Raw genomic sequence first — 19,627 nt, 5'->3', positions numbered from 1 at the left:
ATGATTAAATCCCCCTTGGTACCCTTCTAGTCAATTAACAACCATTTCTTAAGTATACTTTATGTTCCAGACATCATAACACGCACTGAGGGAGATGAGGATAAACGTGATGTGATAACGCCTACCTCGGAGCTCATGACCAAATGGAAGAAACGCACACAGAAACAAGTAACTGCATTTGAAAGAAAGGCTGTAATAGAGACAAGTTACATGACAGGACATGACAGGACAAAGGAAGGATCCTGGAGGGCAGTTAGTGAGCTGAGTCCTGAAAATTACCAGCACTTTTCAAATAAAGGAAAGAGGAATGTATCCGGGCAAAGGGAACAATGTATGCAAAGTCACAGAAACATGAAACAGCATGATGCGTGGAGGGATTCATGAGAGATCTGATGAACTACTGGAGCACAGGACACACGGTGGAGAGAGTCAAAGGTTAGAGGGAATAGGGAGGCTGGAACCTGCTGAGGCTTTCTATGCCATGCTGAGAAGCACAGATCTCTTCTGAGGTAGGGAAGCAGGGACAAGTAGAGGACTACTGCAATTGAACAGAGATGAACACAGGATAGATTTGAAAGACTTTTCTCAGGTACGTTAAACAACTTTTAGTGATCAGGAAAACTGTGGAAGTGAATGAGTCAAGGATGATTCAGTTTCCTAGCTGAGGATTAACCCACTAAATAAATGGTATTGTAACAAACAAAGATGGAGAAGACAGGAGGTTAGGTATGAAAGTACTCAAACTATAAAGCACTACTCAATTACCAACTATTATTCAATAGTATTACTTACGGTGAAGTTTATGATCATCACTTTTGTGTCCAATAAACAAACTGTAAAAACCAAAATTTCTAAATGAAAAAACTAATTTACATACATAGAGTTACCTCATAGCAAGCATCAGCACCCAGACACGTGTAAACATTCTGCTGCATAGTTAACATGTCTTGCAGCAACATTCTCCAATGAGACTCACTGACAGGAGGCTGCCTAGAAAAAAAAGAAATAGAAAATAATTCCTTGAAACCTTCTTCAACTGGCCAAAAGTAAAAAAAAAATTCTACTACCATTCTATATGCCACACAAGTTCCAAATGATCAATAGGAATATATCTCATTTGAATTTCCAGGAAAAAAACCTAGATTAAAGATAGACAGAAAAGTTGGGCAGCTATACATCAATGCTAGAGATACTGCCAAAGCTGTCTCTTTCACAGGCTGCCTAGAGACAAAACTGGAATCATATTAAATGACAGTGGCGAAGGTAGACACACTACGAGTTTCTAGGGTAAAAGAAAGCACGGTAAGATAAAGCAGCTGGAATATAGCAGAAAAAGCACTTGGAGACAGGAGAATTTGTTTCAAGTTCCGTCTTCATCACTCTGCAATCCTCGGCAGGGTACCTTCTTAACTTCATCTACCCACGTAGACCCATAAGGCAACCACAGGCCACACATGGCATCAGTCTAGAGGCTGCAAGCCACAGGTCGCCAGCAGGGGAGCCTCAGTTGTTCCTTCCATTGGGAGTCCCCGCAGCAGTCCACAGAGCAACGGATAGAGCACTGAAGGGGTTACGTTGTTCCCAGGTGACAGCCCAGGTACAAGAAGACAGAGCCTCACAGGGTAGTTGCAGGAGTTGCCCTGTCTGGCTTAGGAAGAAGCTTCACATCGCACATGAGCCAATATCTTTTGTAACAATTCCAAAGGCACAGTTTTCAGGGTCCCCTCAAGCACAGCCATGACCACACTCAGGAAAGCCCAAAGCACAAAGCCCCTAACAGGTTTTCTAGTCCTTCCACAGTTCCCCCAGGTCAGAGGCAATTTCCCAATCTGGGATTAGTTTCACACACGCAGTGAGGCCTATGCAATCTAGCTGATCAAACACCATTTCATGTTGGTATCCAGGGTTACCGAGCTGAGAATCAACAGCCGAGACTCTCCTGCAGCAGGGAAAAGGGTTTTGTTAACAATTTCACCCACAGTCACATATTAGCTGCATGATCGTGAGGCAAGTTACTTAATATTCCTGAATTTCAGTTTCCTCACTTAAAGCCCATGTCAGAGAGTGATTAGTAGTGGATGAGATTAATTTTGATAAAACATAGGCATTGAAGCAAGATGTTCGTAACTATAAAAACAAGGGCAATTACCTGCACAAATTTGAATACATTTCTTAATTTCTCTGAACTGCAGATTCCCTTTTTGTATACTGTGAGGTTAACGTACACTAAAATGTCTGAAAAGACCCTCCCAGACCATTTTTCTGCTATAAAATAGTATTCAACAAATGTGAATGAATGAATCTGGAAGTTACAAGCACATTTTGTTGGCTTTTCTATAGTCACATACATGATCACTAACATTGTCTAGTAGGAGGGACACTAGTAATTCTCTCTGCCACTCTTAAAGTCCATCTTTGTTGAATATATATGAGTTTGGAATCATCATTCATGTTTACTTTCTACTCTTGAAGTTCTACATAATCACGAAGCTCATTGCTCAAAAAGCGTAGATTTTGTTTTGTGTTTGTCAAACACCAACTGGATGTTTCCTTTCCATGCATCTCTTTCTTTTTTATGCATTAAAAACACGGCAAATAGACTGTGTATAAAAGTATTGCTGTGGAAAAAGTAAGTATTTGAGATCATTTCTGTGAAAATTCTAGTCTTCAGGAATTTTTTCACCTAAAAGTTTTAAATAAGCATGCTTCATTTGCTTATAGCATTTTATATTTATTACACAAAATAAACAATTACTTCTATCTCATATGCAATAAAGCATTAAAAAACACATTTTTTCCCCAGCATATAAAGACACAAAACAAACTGATATATTTGTAAGTCTTCCAGAATAATCCCTGAAATGTTTCTCTTAGTTAGACCTTGGTATGTGATCTCTTTGGGTGGGCTTCAAAGAATTGAAGTGCTCTTTCAGAGCTGGCCTGCAAGCAGAGAAGTAGCAAAATGTTGGAGGAAGTGAGTGTCCACCTTGCTCCAGCTTGATGAAATCAGACCTAGGCATTGCCTGGTTGAATTCAAGTTCTCATGGTCCAGCTGTTTTTCTGGAAGCCATGAACACCAGGACAGATGGTATTAATGTTTTCTCACACATGGCTGCCATTAAGTACAGGTTCTAATTAAAACATATTATAAGACATTATTTACAATGGCCTTTTCAGAATACATTCAGGAAATAAGAAACAAGAGTAGAACTTGAAGGCACTATACAAGAGGTTTGCAAATTAACAGAGATCCCTGAATACAAACATGATATATCAGTTACAGCTTTGGAATGGAGGTATATTTCCCAGGGAGAAATGGTAAAGATGGTAAAACTTGATTTGTGACAGATTCAACAAAATCTGCCACCAGTTAGAATATGCATAAGAATATTCTATATGTGCTCAAGGCCAAGCCACGAAAGCATATATGAAACAATGAAGATTCATTTCAAGTTGGCTACTTTGCAAAAAGAGGCCATATTCTCTTATATATTCACAGTAAGTAGAAAGCCATAAGCAGAAATTATCTTCAAGGACTTCAGAAGTTTTGAGGGGCTCAATGGAAAGACAGCAGGTAACCTAGCAGCGACAGCTAGGCTTTCTTATTGAAGAGTAGGCTCTACGATAGAGTCAGCATGATGGGAAATACTGACCATTCACTTAACTCAAGTTGTCAAAACCTAGTTCTAAGTTATTCACTTAATAATTATTGAGAGAGGGCCACTGAAATGTTAGGTCCCATATTAAACGTATGGTGACTATAACACTTTCCCTGGAGAAACTTATGATCTAGAAGGTAACATAAGGCACATATGTCAAGAACTATAATACACTGTTGAAAGAGCCAGAGAGAGAGAGAGAGAAAAGCAGATACAAAATGTTAGAGGATTTCTTAGGAAGGAGAGTTCCTTGAACAAGCCAACACTGGTTACATTACATAAGCAGTTTACCACTGTCAACTGGGGCTCAGTATTGCTGGAGTCATCTGGGAGGTGCAAATTTATTCACCTATCATCTCATGGCTGTTACTGTTTGAGGGCAAGTCTGATGGGTGCTAACTCCCTTACAATCCCAGCATAACTAAAGGGCACCTGGCAACTCAGCTCTCTCCAGCTCAGATCTTGACAGAAAGACCCAACTTATATGCTGCCTGAAAGAAATGCACTTCAAATACAAAAACACAAATTAATTAAAAGTAAAAGGTATACCATGCTATATACCAAACAATACATCATGCTAACATCAATAAAAAGAAAGAGAGGAAAATAAATAAAAGGCACACGCGTTGGGAAAAAAAGAAGTAAAGCTGTCTCTATTCACAGATGACATGATCTTGTGTAGAGAAAATCCTATGGAATCTGAAAAAAAATCTATTGCAGCCAGTAAATGAGTCCAGCAAGGTTGCAAGATACAAGATCAATACATCAAAATTCAATTGTATTTCTAAACACTAGAAATGAACAATCCAAAAATGTAATTAAGAAAACAATTCCATTTACAGTAACACCAAAAAGAGTAAAATACTTAGGAATAAACTTAAGAAAATAAGTAGAAGACTTGTACACTGAAAACTACAAAGATCACTGAAAGAAACTGAAGAAGACCTAAGGTAAATGGAAAGACATCCTGTGTTCATGGATTGGAAGACTTAACAGTGATTTAAGACAGCAATTCTCTCCCAATTTCTACAGATTCAATACCACCTCTATCAAAATCCCAAAGGTGGTTGTAGAAATTGACAAGTTGATCCTAAAATTCATATGAAAATGCAAAGAACCTAGAAAAAAGAACTTTGAAAAAGAAAAAGTTGGGAGACTAATACTATCAAATTTTAAGACTTACTATAAATCTACAATAATCAGTGCATATGATATTAGAGGAAAGATAGACACATAGGTCAATAGAGCAGAACAAAGAATCCAAAAATAGGCCCCCACATATACAGAAAACTGATTTTCAACAAAGATGCAAATGCAATTCAGTACAGAAAGTATAGTCTTTTGAACACTATGTGCTAGAATATTTAGATATGAAAAAAAATTGATCTATTCCTTGAACAACAAACAACAATGAACTCTCAAAATGGGCCATGGACCTAATTGTGAAATATAAAACTATAAAATTTTGCTAGAAATAGTAGGAAGAAATCTGTGTTAGATTTTCTTAACATGATATCAAAAGCACAATCAACAAAGAACAAGTTGATAAACTGGACTTCATCAAAATTTGAAAAGCATACTCTTCAAAAGACACAGGTAAGAGAATAAAAAGATAAGGCACAGACAGCTGAAAATCTTTACAAAGCAGTCAATAAAGGACTATTAAATAAAGGACCATCTAATAAGGGACTTATATCCTGAACATATAAGAAAACTTTCAAAATCGGTAAGAAAACAACCAATTTTAAAAATGATCAAAGAAGACAGATAGATGACAAATTAGCACATAAAAAGATGCTCAACATTATTATTCACTAGAGAAAGCAATTAAAACCAAAATTATATACCACTACATATCTACTAAAATAACTAAACTTAAAAAGACCAACAATACCAAGTGTTGATGAGAATGTAGTGCAACTGGAACTTTCCTATAAGACTAGTTAGAAAATCAAATGGTATAAATACTTTGGAAGACAGTTTGGCAGTTTTTTAAAAAGTTAACCATCCACTTAATATATGATCCTGCCATTCCACTCGTATTTATCCAAAAGAAATGAAAGCATGTCTATAGAAAGACTGGTACATGAATATTCATAGCAGCTTTATTTGTAAAAGCCAACACTCAAAACAAATTAAATGTCCATCAACAGGTGAACAGATAAACGAAGTATGAATAAATCCAAACAGTGGAATACTATTCAGCAAATAAAATAAACTACTGATCCATAATACAACATAGACGAACCACAAAATAATTATGCTGAATGAAAGAAGCCAAAACAAAATTTTTAAAAAGGTATGTACTTATGATTCCTTCTACACAAAATTCTAAGAAATGCAAAGAAACATATGGGGACAAGAAAACAGATAAGTGGTAGCCTCGGGAGGGGATGAGGGTGTGATGGGGGGAAGCAGGAGGGAGGGGATTATAAACAGGCAAGAGAAAGCTTTTAGGGGTGATGGATATCTTCATTATCTTGATTGTAGTGATGGTCTCATGGGCATACATATATCAAATACATATATGATATATTTGATACAAATATCAAAACATAAAATTCTACACTTTAAATATGTGTAATTGATTGTTGGTCAATTATAAACTCAATGAAGTCAGGAAAAGAAAAAAAGCAGTCCTTATATTTAATCATATACAAGTATCAATTAATTTTGTTACTCACTTCCGACCAGTGTGCCGAGTCAATCTAACCATCAGCTTGCGTGCCTCTTCGGAGCTAGACTGAGTGCTTTTAACAAATGAAATTGGTTTCTCAAGTCCATGTTTCTCCAAAAGCTCTGACACACTATAAGTGAAAGAAGAATTTTTTAGTCTGGCTAGCAAACAAAAAAAGTCTAACAATCTTAAAAATACAAGTAGCACTTAGGTGTTTAGTATTTAAAAAACAAAACAAAACAAAACAAAAAACAGCACACAGAATAACCCAATTTTACATATTACATTAATTCTCAGCAAAAAAAAAACTAATCGTTATATTTCAAATCTTATTTCCCCTACTGACTTTTATTACAATATACTCGGAATAAGTAACATTTTTTTAAAAAGCATGACACCTTTATCTCAAAATCTTTTTAACAATTTTCCTGCACTCTAAGAGCATCAAGTAAGTAAAATAAGCCAAATCTATCATTTCAATACCCAGATTTAACTCTTAACAATCCTATTGAGTATTTTGTTATAAGCAAGGCTGCTAGAAAAGCAATAAGCAAAGAAGTTTAGATTTGGAGAACCATAGACACATAAGGCTCAACCTCCCTCAAGAATCCATTCCATACAAATACAAGATATGTCACAAATTTCCCTGGTCTCATTTGAATCTTCTTGATGTATACCATTCCATAATCACCAGCATCATATATACACCTAGTCTGTCTCACTAAGTCCCAGATACATGAATTAACTACTACTGGGTTTACAGAGAGGCTGGATAGAATTCAATAAGTCTTCATAAATATAGGTTTCAGGGTCATGTCACCTGACATTATGTACACTAAAACATTTATCAACTATTAACGGCTAGGAGGTGGAACATGAATAAAAAGTTCTTCTTTTAAAAGGTCAGTAAATTAAGCTGAACAGTGAAGGATCTGGGTATCAGATCCACCCAGAAACCTACAGGGTGTCACTGTTTCCTCGAGCTATGGAGAGCATAATGTGACTATCAGGACCATCCACGGTTACACCCAGAAACATGAGGTGAAATAAACTATGTTTATTTTACTGTATCTCTCCAAGATTGCTCTTTGCAATTTCATTATAGAAACAAAGGTAACCATGCAGATTTGTAAGGAGTGAATCTATATTGACTTAACCCACTAAGCTTTAGTCAAACTACCCTCAATTTTCAGAAAGGCTGGGGGCAAGGAGAGATACAAGCCCACATATAATAGGAAAAGCTTGATTTATTAAACATTTTTCAAGAAAAAAACAACTATAACTTTCAGAACATAGGGTAACAAGAATCAGGCTAAGTAACAATAAATAGAGGTCCTGAGAAAATTGAAGAGTTAATTCTTCATTAAACTCACATATTATGGTACATAAAAACATTCTATTCCTAAAATACAATTTGAAATATTTTTATAAAGTCCCCTAACTTGAATTAATAAAATTTCTAATTAGTAGATTCCAAATTATTATACTTTACTATACATATTATCACTATAAAGTGATGTTATTACCAATAGTTTCTATAATTATATGTTGGAAGAACAAAATTTATTACTCCTAAAATTTTATCTTTAACACAAATATTTAAAAACTACACACAAGCACAATGATATACACATATAAAAATAAATACTAGTAAACAAATTATTAGACTTTCTAAATGGCAAATAAGGAAATTTAAGCCTCCAAAAGAGATGGTTTAATGTTTCATTTTGACAGTAAAGACTGTTACTACAGAGTCACTGATATAATCCAGATAATCAATCAGATATATTGTGCCCCAAAAAAGAAAAGCCAGGAGTGTAATAAACAATGTTTGCTGATAAATACAATAATTGCCATAGGAACTAATATTTCTTGTTTACCTACTACATGTGAGGCACTTTAAATGTTTAATCTAACATTAATCCCACAATCTCATGAGTTAGATACTATCCATAAGAAAACCCTAGGCTCAAAGACCACACAGCTAGTAAGTGGCAACATGTAAATTTGAACACAGATCTATGAGTCTTCAAAGTCCCTGTTCTTATTACTCCAGCATTCTGCTAACATAAGCTAGAAGTACATTCATTATTAAGAAAATTTACTCCCAAGAGAATCAAACAAATATGAGATCAAACTGGAAAAGACTATTTGACATATTTAAGGTAATATTTCTTGGACAGACCCCCTTAACCAACGTAGAGCCAACAGACTGTCGTTTTTCTCACCTGAGAATTTGTTCCAGTTGGTCCACCAAGTCATGAAGAGCTGTGGTTACCTCTGTCTCATGACTAAAGGATTAAAGAGAAAAAAATAAAAATTAAGTTTTAATAGCAGCTTTTTACATAAAATAAAAAACTCACTTAATTGGAAAAAAAAAAAAAAAAACGATGTTTGCCTTGTACTTAATAAATAACAATATTACACTGCCCAGGTAAAATTTCAGTCTTATCTCCTACTCACTCAGCATCTTTCATGACTCAAGAGATTAAGATAAAAAAATAGTGGAATAGAATAATATTCTGTTTTACCGATTAGCAAGATATGGGCAACTATTTTCCAAAGAACTTTTAGTTCACTTCTGCTAAAAGGCAAAAAAGAATTATAAATCAATTATAGTCTTTTTTTTTAAGAAGAGGTAAAGGTAAAACCATCATTTATTTCTGTTCTTTTAACCAATAAAACAGATTAGGAAGCATGGCCCTGCGCATTGGCTTTCTCCTAGACCTGCCTATACCACTTGTGATCCCCTAGGAAGTTTCCATTAGGATTCTACATACTCAGGAGACTTGTTCCATGTCATCACTCCCTCTGCATCCACTGTAATGCTAAGGAACACGGGAGAAGTACAGCCATTATATATATACAATCCCTAGTAGGTACTGGCGAAAAAAGCAAACTCTGAGAAAGCAAGTGGACAGGGGACTAGGAGAAACATTATCATGAAAAAGATCATAAACTAATAAAAATGTACCTAGTAGGGTAGATCTAGCATGACACATACTAGTGAATGCAGAGATTCTGCAGAAAAGCTTAGCAAGTGTTATGAAAGCCCTCTTCCACCCTATACAACTCTGTGTCCCAACCATGGAGGGAACCCTCTCAACCGAGAGCCACTGCACCTGGCACTCAGGCGTCTTCCAACCAACGATGCAACTGAATTCTAGCGAGATCTTAGAGTTTTATTAATAAGAAGACCAAATAAAAACCTTTTCAGGACTTTGAAAATTAAAAATGACTTAACTTGAACATTTTTAAAACTATCAATCTATTTGGCAATTATTCAGTGCAATTTACAAAGATTATACTATCTGTGTAAACCAAGTTTTAGGCCTTGGACTAGAGTGATAAATTAGGGTACATTCCACTTGAAGTCCTTCAAAAGATCATTTGTCAGAGATAACTTCCATTAACCTACTTATACAGGAAGAATATTTTTTAAATTACCATTCTGTAGCTCTACAATAAACATTTGTCATTGATTTTTAAGAATACAGTGTTCTTCCTTTGTGAATTAACATTCACAAACATAATGGCTAAAGATTTTTTTTAGCCAGATAGAATATGCTGCCTAGGTAAGATACACAAAATTTAATTAGATTAAATAAGTGATCATTCATTTCCTAAATGGAGAAAAAATACATAGTTTACCATTTGGTAAATAACAATCATTTAAGCACTAAAAATAAACTAATCACCAGGAGAAGAAAAATTGACAAACTTAGCATGAAGAACACAGAGAAGGGCAAAATATTCTGAAGCCCTTTATTTTAATCCTAGGCTAATTTACCATTACAAATTATTTAGATAATTCTAATTGTGAAATACAGTCATTAAGAAATAAGTAGGGGCCAGCGCCGTGGCCAAGTGGTTAAGTTTGCATACTCCACTTCAGCGGCCCAGGGTTTGTCGGTTGCGATCCTGGCTGCGGACCTACACACTCCTCATTAAGCCATGCTGTGGCAACATCCCACCGAGAAGAACTGGAATGACTTGCAACTAGGATATACAACTACGTACTGGGGCTTTGAGGAGGAAAAAAAAGTGGAAGATTGGCAAAAGATGTTAGCTCAGGGCCAATCTCCCTCACCAGAAAGAAACATTAAAAAATAAAAAACAAAACAAACAAAAAAAAGAAAGAAGTAGAAGAACAAAAAGTGTATTGAGCTATTTTTTGTGTTTACAAAAGAATCTGATAGATTAGCAATCATTAATCTGAAATCAAAAAAGCTTTCAGCCCCACATACACAAAAGAGATATTTCTTAGCCTATACACTCTTTGAAAACAAATATACTAGTTCCCTAACTGTAATGCCCACATAGAAAATGTTCTTTTAATCACATCACTGTATTGATACCATGACTATCTCCTCATGGTAGGCAAATTACCATTTAAAAATTAATAGATAAGCTCTAATTGATATTTACGCTCACTTGATCTTACTGAAAAACAAAGTCTAATATATTTATTTTTAAAAATTACATCAGGTGGAAGTCAATGATTTTACCTAGTTGACTCTGGGACAACAAAGAAGTCCTCAAGCTGACAGAGGAGCCATTTAAGGGAAGAACCCCCCACCACTTCTGCCCCCTGAGGTAGACGTTAAGGAGAGGACTCTAAATCTTGCCAGCCTCTGGGAAGAGCAATCTGACTACTTACACCCTGATATCCATTGGGTTGAGGTTTTTAAATGATGAGTAACGACATTTTGCTACAAAATCTGTTAATACGATCCATTTGGCCGCTTGCTGCCTACTGAAGCCCCCTGGCTCTCAGAGGCCCACAGGTCCCAGAGGCACACCTGCTGTATCCTGCGGCTCTTTACTACGGACGTGAAGTAGCCTGAGGTCATAACTGTACAGGTTGAGTAATAAATAGACGCTGAGTCCACTCTGTGATGCCTTCCCCTCCATGAAGACTCCCTAAACCCAGACTGAGGCAGGACAGCATTAAGCACTACTATAGTCTGCACTCAGCTTTGCCATTAACAAGGCAATAGCTTCTCTCCTTCCTGGTGGTCAGTACTTACACCCTTGATGTGGAGAGATGAATGGTCAGGACCTACAAACTGCCTAACATTCCCACAACACAATAAAATCTAAGACGATACTATCCCCAAAAATCAAAACTAAAACAAGACTGACAATCTAGCTGCTCACATGAGGCAATTTCCCAAGCACTCCTATGAAGAAAGGCTTCAGCTTGTCACAAGGCTTCCCATCAGCTTTTTGTGTCTTAGACATAAATTAATGGTCAAGGATCACTAGACATGGAGGAAAGTCCCTAACGGCAAAGGCAGAGATGCAAACAGAAGATGAGAAATCAGAAATCACGGTGGGGGTGATGGTAACGCAGGGAATATTAGGGTATTTATGCATCTGTAAAACAAGACTAGAATGCTACTTTGTTTTAAAGTGAACAAGAAAAGGTTTTTGAAATTTAAATAAGAAAGCCAAAATAAATTTTAAAATTCAAAAGATGGATTAGAAGATAAAACTGAAGAAATCTTCTGGATCATTTAACAAAAGATCAAAAAGTGGAAAAAGAATAAAAAAGGCAGTAAACAAAAAAGGAAGTGCAAAGAAATTTTTTAAGACAAAAATGCAAATAAACTGATCAAGGAAACTTATCAAGGGAAAAATATAACAGAATTTTCCAAAGGTCTGAAGGACGTGACTTTCCACAATGGAACACACTATTTAAATGAAGAACAGGGTGAATTTAGACTCTAAATAAATATTTCAGAACATTCGACATGAAGAGGAAGTACTGAAATATTCCAAGAAGGAAAAAAAAACATATATGAAGCAGAGATTCAGAATGGCACTGGACTTCTCAATACTAGAAGGAGATGACAAGAGTGATGCCTTCAAGATTCACAAGGAAAAGGACTATAAACATAGAATTCCACACACAGCCAAGCCTTCTATCAAGCACAACGGTGCAATTATGCTATTTTTCAGACAGGTGACAGTCTTAGATAAAAATGCCTCCCAAGCAATCTTTGACAGGAAGCTATTCAAGATTGTCTTGAAATAAGGGAATCAAATGAGGTGAATAAGTAAAGAAAGGAGAAGATAAGAAATCCCAGAAATGCAACTACAGCCCAAGAGAGAGGCAAACAAAAGCCCCAGTATGACAGCCGTGCGGCAGAACAGAGAACAGTTAATCCATACTGAGGCAAGAGAAAAGACAATTCCAAGAAAGAGGTTTCAAAAGGAAGAGAGAGAGGGAGTGAAAAAGGAAAAAAGAAATTATTAGATATTTGTGATCATGGAAAGAATTTTACACTTCCGTCAGAAGAGTGAGGGAGATAAATGGAAATAAAGAAAACAACAAAAAAGGAAATTATCCAATCCAGGAAAAACAAAAAAAATGCATAAAAAGGAAATATGATCATACCCAGCTCTGTATAAACAATATTTACATAATCATACTGATAGAAATACTGCTTTAACTACACCAAAAAAATGGTAGCAGAAGTAGGTATGGGAGAAAGGTAGATTTCCATAAAAGGAAGTGAATAATCATCTAAAATTGCAAAATCAACACATAGCAACGAGAGCATAATATTTTAAAGCAGGCAGGCAAAGGCAAGAAGAAAAACATTATCTCTAATGAGTGCATGCTTTTAGAAGACAAGTAAGTATCCAAGGATGGGGAAGGAGGGGCAGCCAGCAGCTGTTTACCTATTACAAGTCTTCCAATTCCCTAATTTCAACTAGTTCGTATGTTACTTCGTAATTAAACATTAAAAGGGGATTATGTCCCCCTGGACTCCATGATTTTAGAACAGCACCTCCCCATCCCCACCAATCTGTTCTTCTCTATGACACTGAGTTTTCAAAATGAAAGACCAGGTTACTTGTAGAGTATCTCACAACCTGTATTTATCTGGCTTTTTCTTCATGCTGTTATTTAACTTGTTCCCCATTTCCCTACATTTACAGTAAACTAAAAGTTCGGCTAAAAGGATTGATTAGATTCAGAGTAAACCATTCTACTTCATACTGCCTCTCACCACGAGGCACATAATGCCAGGCTGTCTGACTGTTAGTGATGCCCTATTTGATAACCTCATTAAAGGTCATGGCAGTCAGACTTCGACTACATAAAGGTAAATTTCCTCTTTGAAATTACAAAAAAGTAAAACATAGATGTTAGGGTAATACTTTGGTACCATGCAAATATCCTTTTCCCATCAATCTTTAACCTGAATCTAGTACCATTAATAACTGCATGATACAATTATTTCAAGCGGGTTGCAAAACTGGTGATTTCTATCATTCATTTCACAAAAAATAAAAATTTGCTTGGAAGGAAAAGAGAAGGAGACGAGAAAAAGACAGAGCAAAGGAAAAAGAAAACAGAGCATGAGGAGGCCTTCTTGTCTAAAGATCTGCTTTTGCAAACAAGGAAACTAACGACCAGAGAAATTAAGTGACTCAGCTGAAGTCACAAAAGCTTAGAAACAGGTCCACTAATTTTTCATTCAGTGCTCTTTCATGTGACGTTATTAACTTCTCCAGATGTGAAATTTATAATATGTACCAGATTTTAAAAGACTGATTAAAAGGATGATTGTTTCCTGACTTCCAAAGAGAAAATACAAATCTGATTGGCATACAACTAAATGATCCAAAAGAAAGTTACATAAATTTCTACTTAAATACAAGCTGAGATAAGAACTATATATATATACTCATTCCTCAAAAAATTAAAAATAGAACTAATATTTGATCCAGCAATTCCACTTCTGGGTATATATCCAAAGGAAACGAAATCAATAGCTCAACAAGCTATCTGCACCCCCATGTTCACTGCAGCATTATTTACAACAGCCAAGACATAGAAACAACCTAAGTGCCCACCAACAGATGAATGGATAAAGAAAAGGTGGCATATGTACACGTATGTATATACATACATACATATATGAAATACATATATATGAAATACTATTATGGAATACATGTTATATATGGAATACTATTCAGCCATAAAAAAGAAGAAAACTCTGCCATTTACAACAACATGGATGGATCTTGAGGGCATTATGCTAAGTGAAATAAGTCAGACAGAGAAAGACAAACATTGTATGATCTCACTTATATGTGGAATCTAATTTAAAAAAGAAAACACACCAAACTCATAGAAAAAGAGATCAGATTTATGGTTACTAAAGGCAGAGGGTGGGGAGAGAAGGAATTGGAGGACGTGGTCAAAAGGTACAAACTTCCAATTATAAGATAAATAAGTACTGGGGATGTAATGTACAACGTGATGACTATAGTTAACAACTGATGTAAGTTATATTTAAAAGCTGCTAAGAGTAAATCCTAAAAGTTCTCATTATAAGGAAAAAATACTTTTTTTCTCCTTTATCAGATCTGTATGAGATGATGGATGTTAACTAAACTCATCCAGGTAATCATTTCAGAATATATACGTCAAGTCAATATGCTATCCGCCTTAAACCTATATAGTGCTGTATATTAATGATATCTCAATAAAACTGAAAGAAAAGATAAATGATTTATATTCATACATTACTACTTAAAAGGATTGCTACAGGCAAGGGCCAAGAACAAACAATTCAGAGAAGAAATACAACTAGCGCATAAATAGGAAGAATGCTTAATTAGAAACACAGCTTAAAATGAAGAGATATCACTGTCTATTCACTTAAGGTACTTTTTGTTGTTGAGGTAGTGGTATTTTTGTCTGTTTTTTAATGGATAATTAATTATCAACACTGAGAAAAGTACAGTGACTTCCTGTACACTGTTAGAAAAACAAAAGTTTATCTCTAGGCAACAGGTTTGCGGATGATTTCAATTTCTTCTTTACATTTTTTTATATTCCCAGAATTCTCTATAATGAATTTTCAGGGAAGCAACGTTTTCATTTGAACCATTAGAATAAAGACACAACACTAAGACTGTCACACAGTGGATTCTTACCCATATCCTCTCTGTGGCAGACATTCCAATATGTCATAGCAGAGAGAGAGCTGGTCACTTCGCTCACAGGTATAGATGCACTCTAGCGCTACTGCCATCAGTTGGTCCTGATCAGGAATAATTTTTTGCTGCAGCTAGAGGAAATAAAGCATACTGTACTAAATGTCAATAGATTTACAGTTTTTCATATCCCAGTACCACTGTCAGTAGAATATTAAATAGCTCAATTAATCAGCTGCAGAAACAAATCTTGATTTTTCTTTCACTTACAGACTTTTGGGGTCCTTAATAATTCTAAATGAAATCACATTTTAATTACAGAACCAGCTAGAAAAGATAATTTGTACCCATAAGCTTTGCATCTGCTGAAAACAGATTCTTCAATTTATGACCCATTCAAGACAAAGTATATAGAAGAAACACACTGAATTAAAAGGGCAATTCATTAAAAGCAACATTTCTAACCCTAAAGCCAAATTTTATGTTTTTCAATTACAAAAATATATAAAATTCCTTAACTAACATTCAGAGATGTTTGAACCTACTATTTTTCAGTATGCATTATATATTAGTCACTTTAAACAGTACTGACATTCTATTCAAAAGAAGTTGCATTGTAATGCAGTAATACTCAAATCACAGAATATACTCCATATTTCTGATGCAGAAAGATGGTTACTTTAGGTCACTTTCTATACTGGATACACCATTTCCCACTGTAAATCACAGATTCCCATTTTTAGAGTATTTTCTGGGATATAAAAATAACAGATTTGTGCCTTGTTTTTCTCATCTATAAAACTTGGAAATTAACATCTTCCTAACAGCATTGTTGTGAGGATTAAATGAATTAATACATGTAGAATGCTGACATTATTACCAGCACAGAAACAAAAATGGAACTTTGAAACTATTTTCTTAGAGCTCTTTTCAACAACAAAATAAGTTGAAGATAATTTCCATAATAAAGATCTATTGTTTTTCAACATTTTAGTAGAAACTCACAAAACAGACAGGAAAGTGATGAAGAGAAGCTGCCAAACAAAGGCATTTTCTCTGTAGAAAAATCATATCAATGGACGGGAAGAATAAACATTCAAGGTTACCAGGGAAATAAAGTTTTCTAAAGTAGTTGGGTTAAAGTATTTACACACATTTCTTCAAGGTATTCAGAAAAATATATAGCATTAATTTGACATCAACATTTGACAAAGAGTCAACCAAGGCTGCCAAGTGACAAACTGGTGAAACAGGGACAAGCAGGGCACAATAAAAGCATTATTAAAAATTAATTAAAATAGCTAACTTTTCCTAATTTCTTATTGTTGCCAGGTACTGTTTCTAGGTGCTTCACATGCATTCATTCATAAATCCTCAAAAAAATCCTGTAAGGTTAGTATAGCACTATTTGTATTTTACATAAAGGGAAAACTGAGGCACTGAGAGGACAAACAGCTTGCTCAAGGCACAGAGCTGGTCGTGGTCCAGCCAGGATTCAAATGCAGGCAAGCGGCTCCAGGGCCTAAGCTGACAACACAGGCAATCCCAACCCTGCCGAAGAACTGCACACGCGGGAAGAACGGAAGAGACAGAGGAAACTATGGTAAGAAACGAAGCACATACAGTAAGCAAGTGTCTGAGGAAGAAGAAAAAACTGAAACCAGTTTCGGTCAGGGAACAATTTGGGAAATCAGCTAAAACAGAAGCCAAAGTCCTTGATATTTTCCTTGTTCTTCCTGCTTCCTGTCTTTCCCTCCCCGAGACATTAAAGAGTCGCTTGAAAGTTAAATGTTCTAGAGTCCATATCTGATCATCTATGTTCAAAATCCTCTGCTGAAAACTCGTTAGCTGTCCTTCAGTGTGAAATGAAGCCAAGTTTACCTCCACTTGGCTTTGACTTTGATTGGACTTTCCCAGATTTCTATAGCATCTTGCATATGCTCAATAAATGCTGGTCCAATGAATAAATCCTCATACTACTCTCATACATAGATCCTTTTTCCTCTCTGTATTCCTATGGTACCTATTTGTTCTCTTCCTACGCCACTCAGCAAATCTTTCCTAACAGAATCTATTGCATACATGAATCGTAATGATCAAATTTTTAAGACATTTTTCATTCTTGTCCTGTTAGACTCTCTACAAGATGTCTAACTTCATATAGTCTAAGACATATTTCCTCTATTTCCACCACTGCTGTCCTACCTTCCTAGTGGTGACTATAAAACCATCATTTGCCCCAGCTCAAGCTAATAGAAGAAAGCCCATGTAGGACTTGCTAAGATGTCAGTGAAAGAAGTCTTCCCACCACGAGCAGCAGATTATCTTTCATATTGCATATCAAGGTAAAATGTAAGAAAGTCATAATTTTCTTTAAAAAATCTCCAAATTATGCAGTACAGACATCTAGAAAAAGAACAACAGATGACAAGAGAGGATGCATGGAAAACCCCAGAGAATCAAGCAATAAAAGAAATTAGTGAAGTAGCAGAACACAAAATTATCATACAAAAGCAATAGCTTTTATACACACAAACAGTAAACAGAGCAGTTAGAGGAAACGAGGGTAAAGAAATTTCCATTTATATCATAAAGAGAGAAAATTAAATTCTTAGGAATAAATTCAACAAGAAATGTGTGAAACCTCCATGGGGAAAAATTTTAAACACTCCTGAAAGACACTGAGAAAGACGTGAACAAATGGAATGATATCCCTATTCTTGAAGAGGGTGACTAAACATTATACCAAAGTTCAGATAGAAAAACAAACATACAAAAATGGCCAAAAAGAAAGAAGAAACTGGAAAAAAAAATCATGAGAGAACACTACCCTTACCAGACTTTAAAAACACTCTATAATTAAGAGAGCGTAGTACTAGAGCATGGACAAACAAACCAGTAAAACAACATAGAAACTCTAGAATGAGACCCAAAACAAATGGAAATGCACTATATGACAAAGGTAGCATCTCAGATCACTCAGGTAAAGATAAATGTTTTAATAAATGGTGCTGGGACAACCAGGTAGCTATTTGGGAAATTATGAATTTAGATCCACATCTCACACCATACAAAAGAATAAACTCCAAAGAGATTAGGGACCAAAACATAAAAATAAAACCATACAAGTACTAGAAGAAAGCATGTGTGATTTCTTTTTTAATCATGTAGTAGGAAAAGGCATTCTCACCATGGCTCAAAATACAAAAGCAATAAAAAAAAAAAAGATGGATCAACTTGACTACACAAAAACAAAACACAGAAATTTTGCTTGACACAATACACCACAAACAAAATCAAAAGACAACCTACCAACCAAAAAATATTCACAATATATACCACAGAAAAAGGGTGAATTATACTAACATATGAATTTCTAAAAGTTAAGGCACAAAGGAACAAAAATCCAAGTGAAAATGAATAAAAGGCAGGAATGGACAATTCACAAAAAAGATAATGCCTCTCAAACTATGAGAAAATGTTCAAATTCACTCAGAACCAGAGAAGTGCAAATTAAAACAAACTGCAATACCATTTTTCACCTATCACACGGGCAAAATTTTAAATATGACACCAAATTCTGTCTGCAAAGTTGGGGAGAAACGGGTATGCTCATACTTTGCTGGTAGAAATGTAAACTGGAACAACTGCAGTGGAAAGAAATTTGACAATACCAATACAACCCTGCCTTTAGACCCGGCACCCCCTTGTAGGAACATACCCTGAAGATACGCCAATTATACAAAAACAAATGTGAACACGGTTCTTCACCGTAGCACTGTTTCTAAATGCAAAATACTGGGAATAACATAGAACACTAGTGAGACTGCGTAACTGAATTTTTAATTTTATTATATTTTACTTTATATAGCCACACATGGTTAGGGGATACCATACGGAACAGCACAATTCTAGAGGCATTTTTCAATTTCCTAAGGAGTCTGGGCCAAAAGTAGGCAAGCAGGAAACTGCAGCCAACAGTTTAAAGTGTTAAGCAGATGTTTCGATTTATCCCATCGAAGTCCAGGCTCTACCAGAGGAAGGGCCTACTAAGCATCCAATGCTTCCAGTTCAGACCCCTGAAGGACTACACCCCACGAATAGGGGAGCTAGAAATAGGACAGTCTTTTTGAAACCTGAAACAGCTCAATCCCCCGTCAGATACAGTGATCTTCACCATTAAGAGAATGGTGGGAATAGCAAAGCAAGAGTGGGAATTATTTGCAACACATATAACTGGCTTTCCATCAGAATCACTGGATAAATTGTCAAATGTATATTCCAGAAACCTACCCTGCAAATTCTAATCAATTATATCTAGGTTGGG

At 35.6% G+C, this 19,627-nt stretch overlaps 1 protein-coding gene across 1 annotated transcript in view; it reads right to left on the bottom strand.

The window, feature by feature from the left end:
- NBAS (NBAS subunit of NRZ tethering complex) overlaps positions 1-19,627 on the bottom strand; it is a 331,876-nt gene that overhangs the window by 169,838 nt on the left and 142,411 nt on the right. Inside the window, exons 26-29 of the mRNA XM_014731302.3 lie at positions 15,301-15,434; positions 8,565-8,627; positions 6,344-6,466; positions 888-990 (exon numbers count right to left, since the gene is read on the bottom strand). Coding sequence (XP_014586788.2) covers positions 888-990; positions 6,344-6,466; positions 8,565-8,627; positions 15,301-15,434 — 423 coding nt within the window. The remainder of the gene's footprint in view (positions 1-887; positions 991-6,343; positions 6,467-8,564; positions 8,628-15,300; positions 15,435-19,627) is intronic.

Source organism: Equus caballus, chromosome 15 (assembly GCF_041296265.1).
Source record: "Equus caballus isolate H_3958 breed thoroughbred chromosome 15, TB-T2T, whole genome shotgun sequence".
NCBI classification, from domain to species: Eukaryota; Metazoa; Chordata; class Mammalia; order Perissodactyla; family Equidae; genus Equus; species Equus caballus.
The sequence above is the reverse complement of the archived record's forward strand: the minus strand, read 5'-3'. Positions and strand labels throughout refer to the sequence as shown.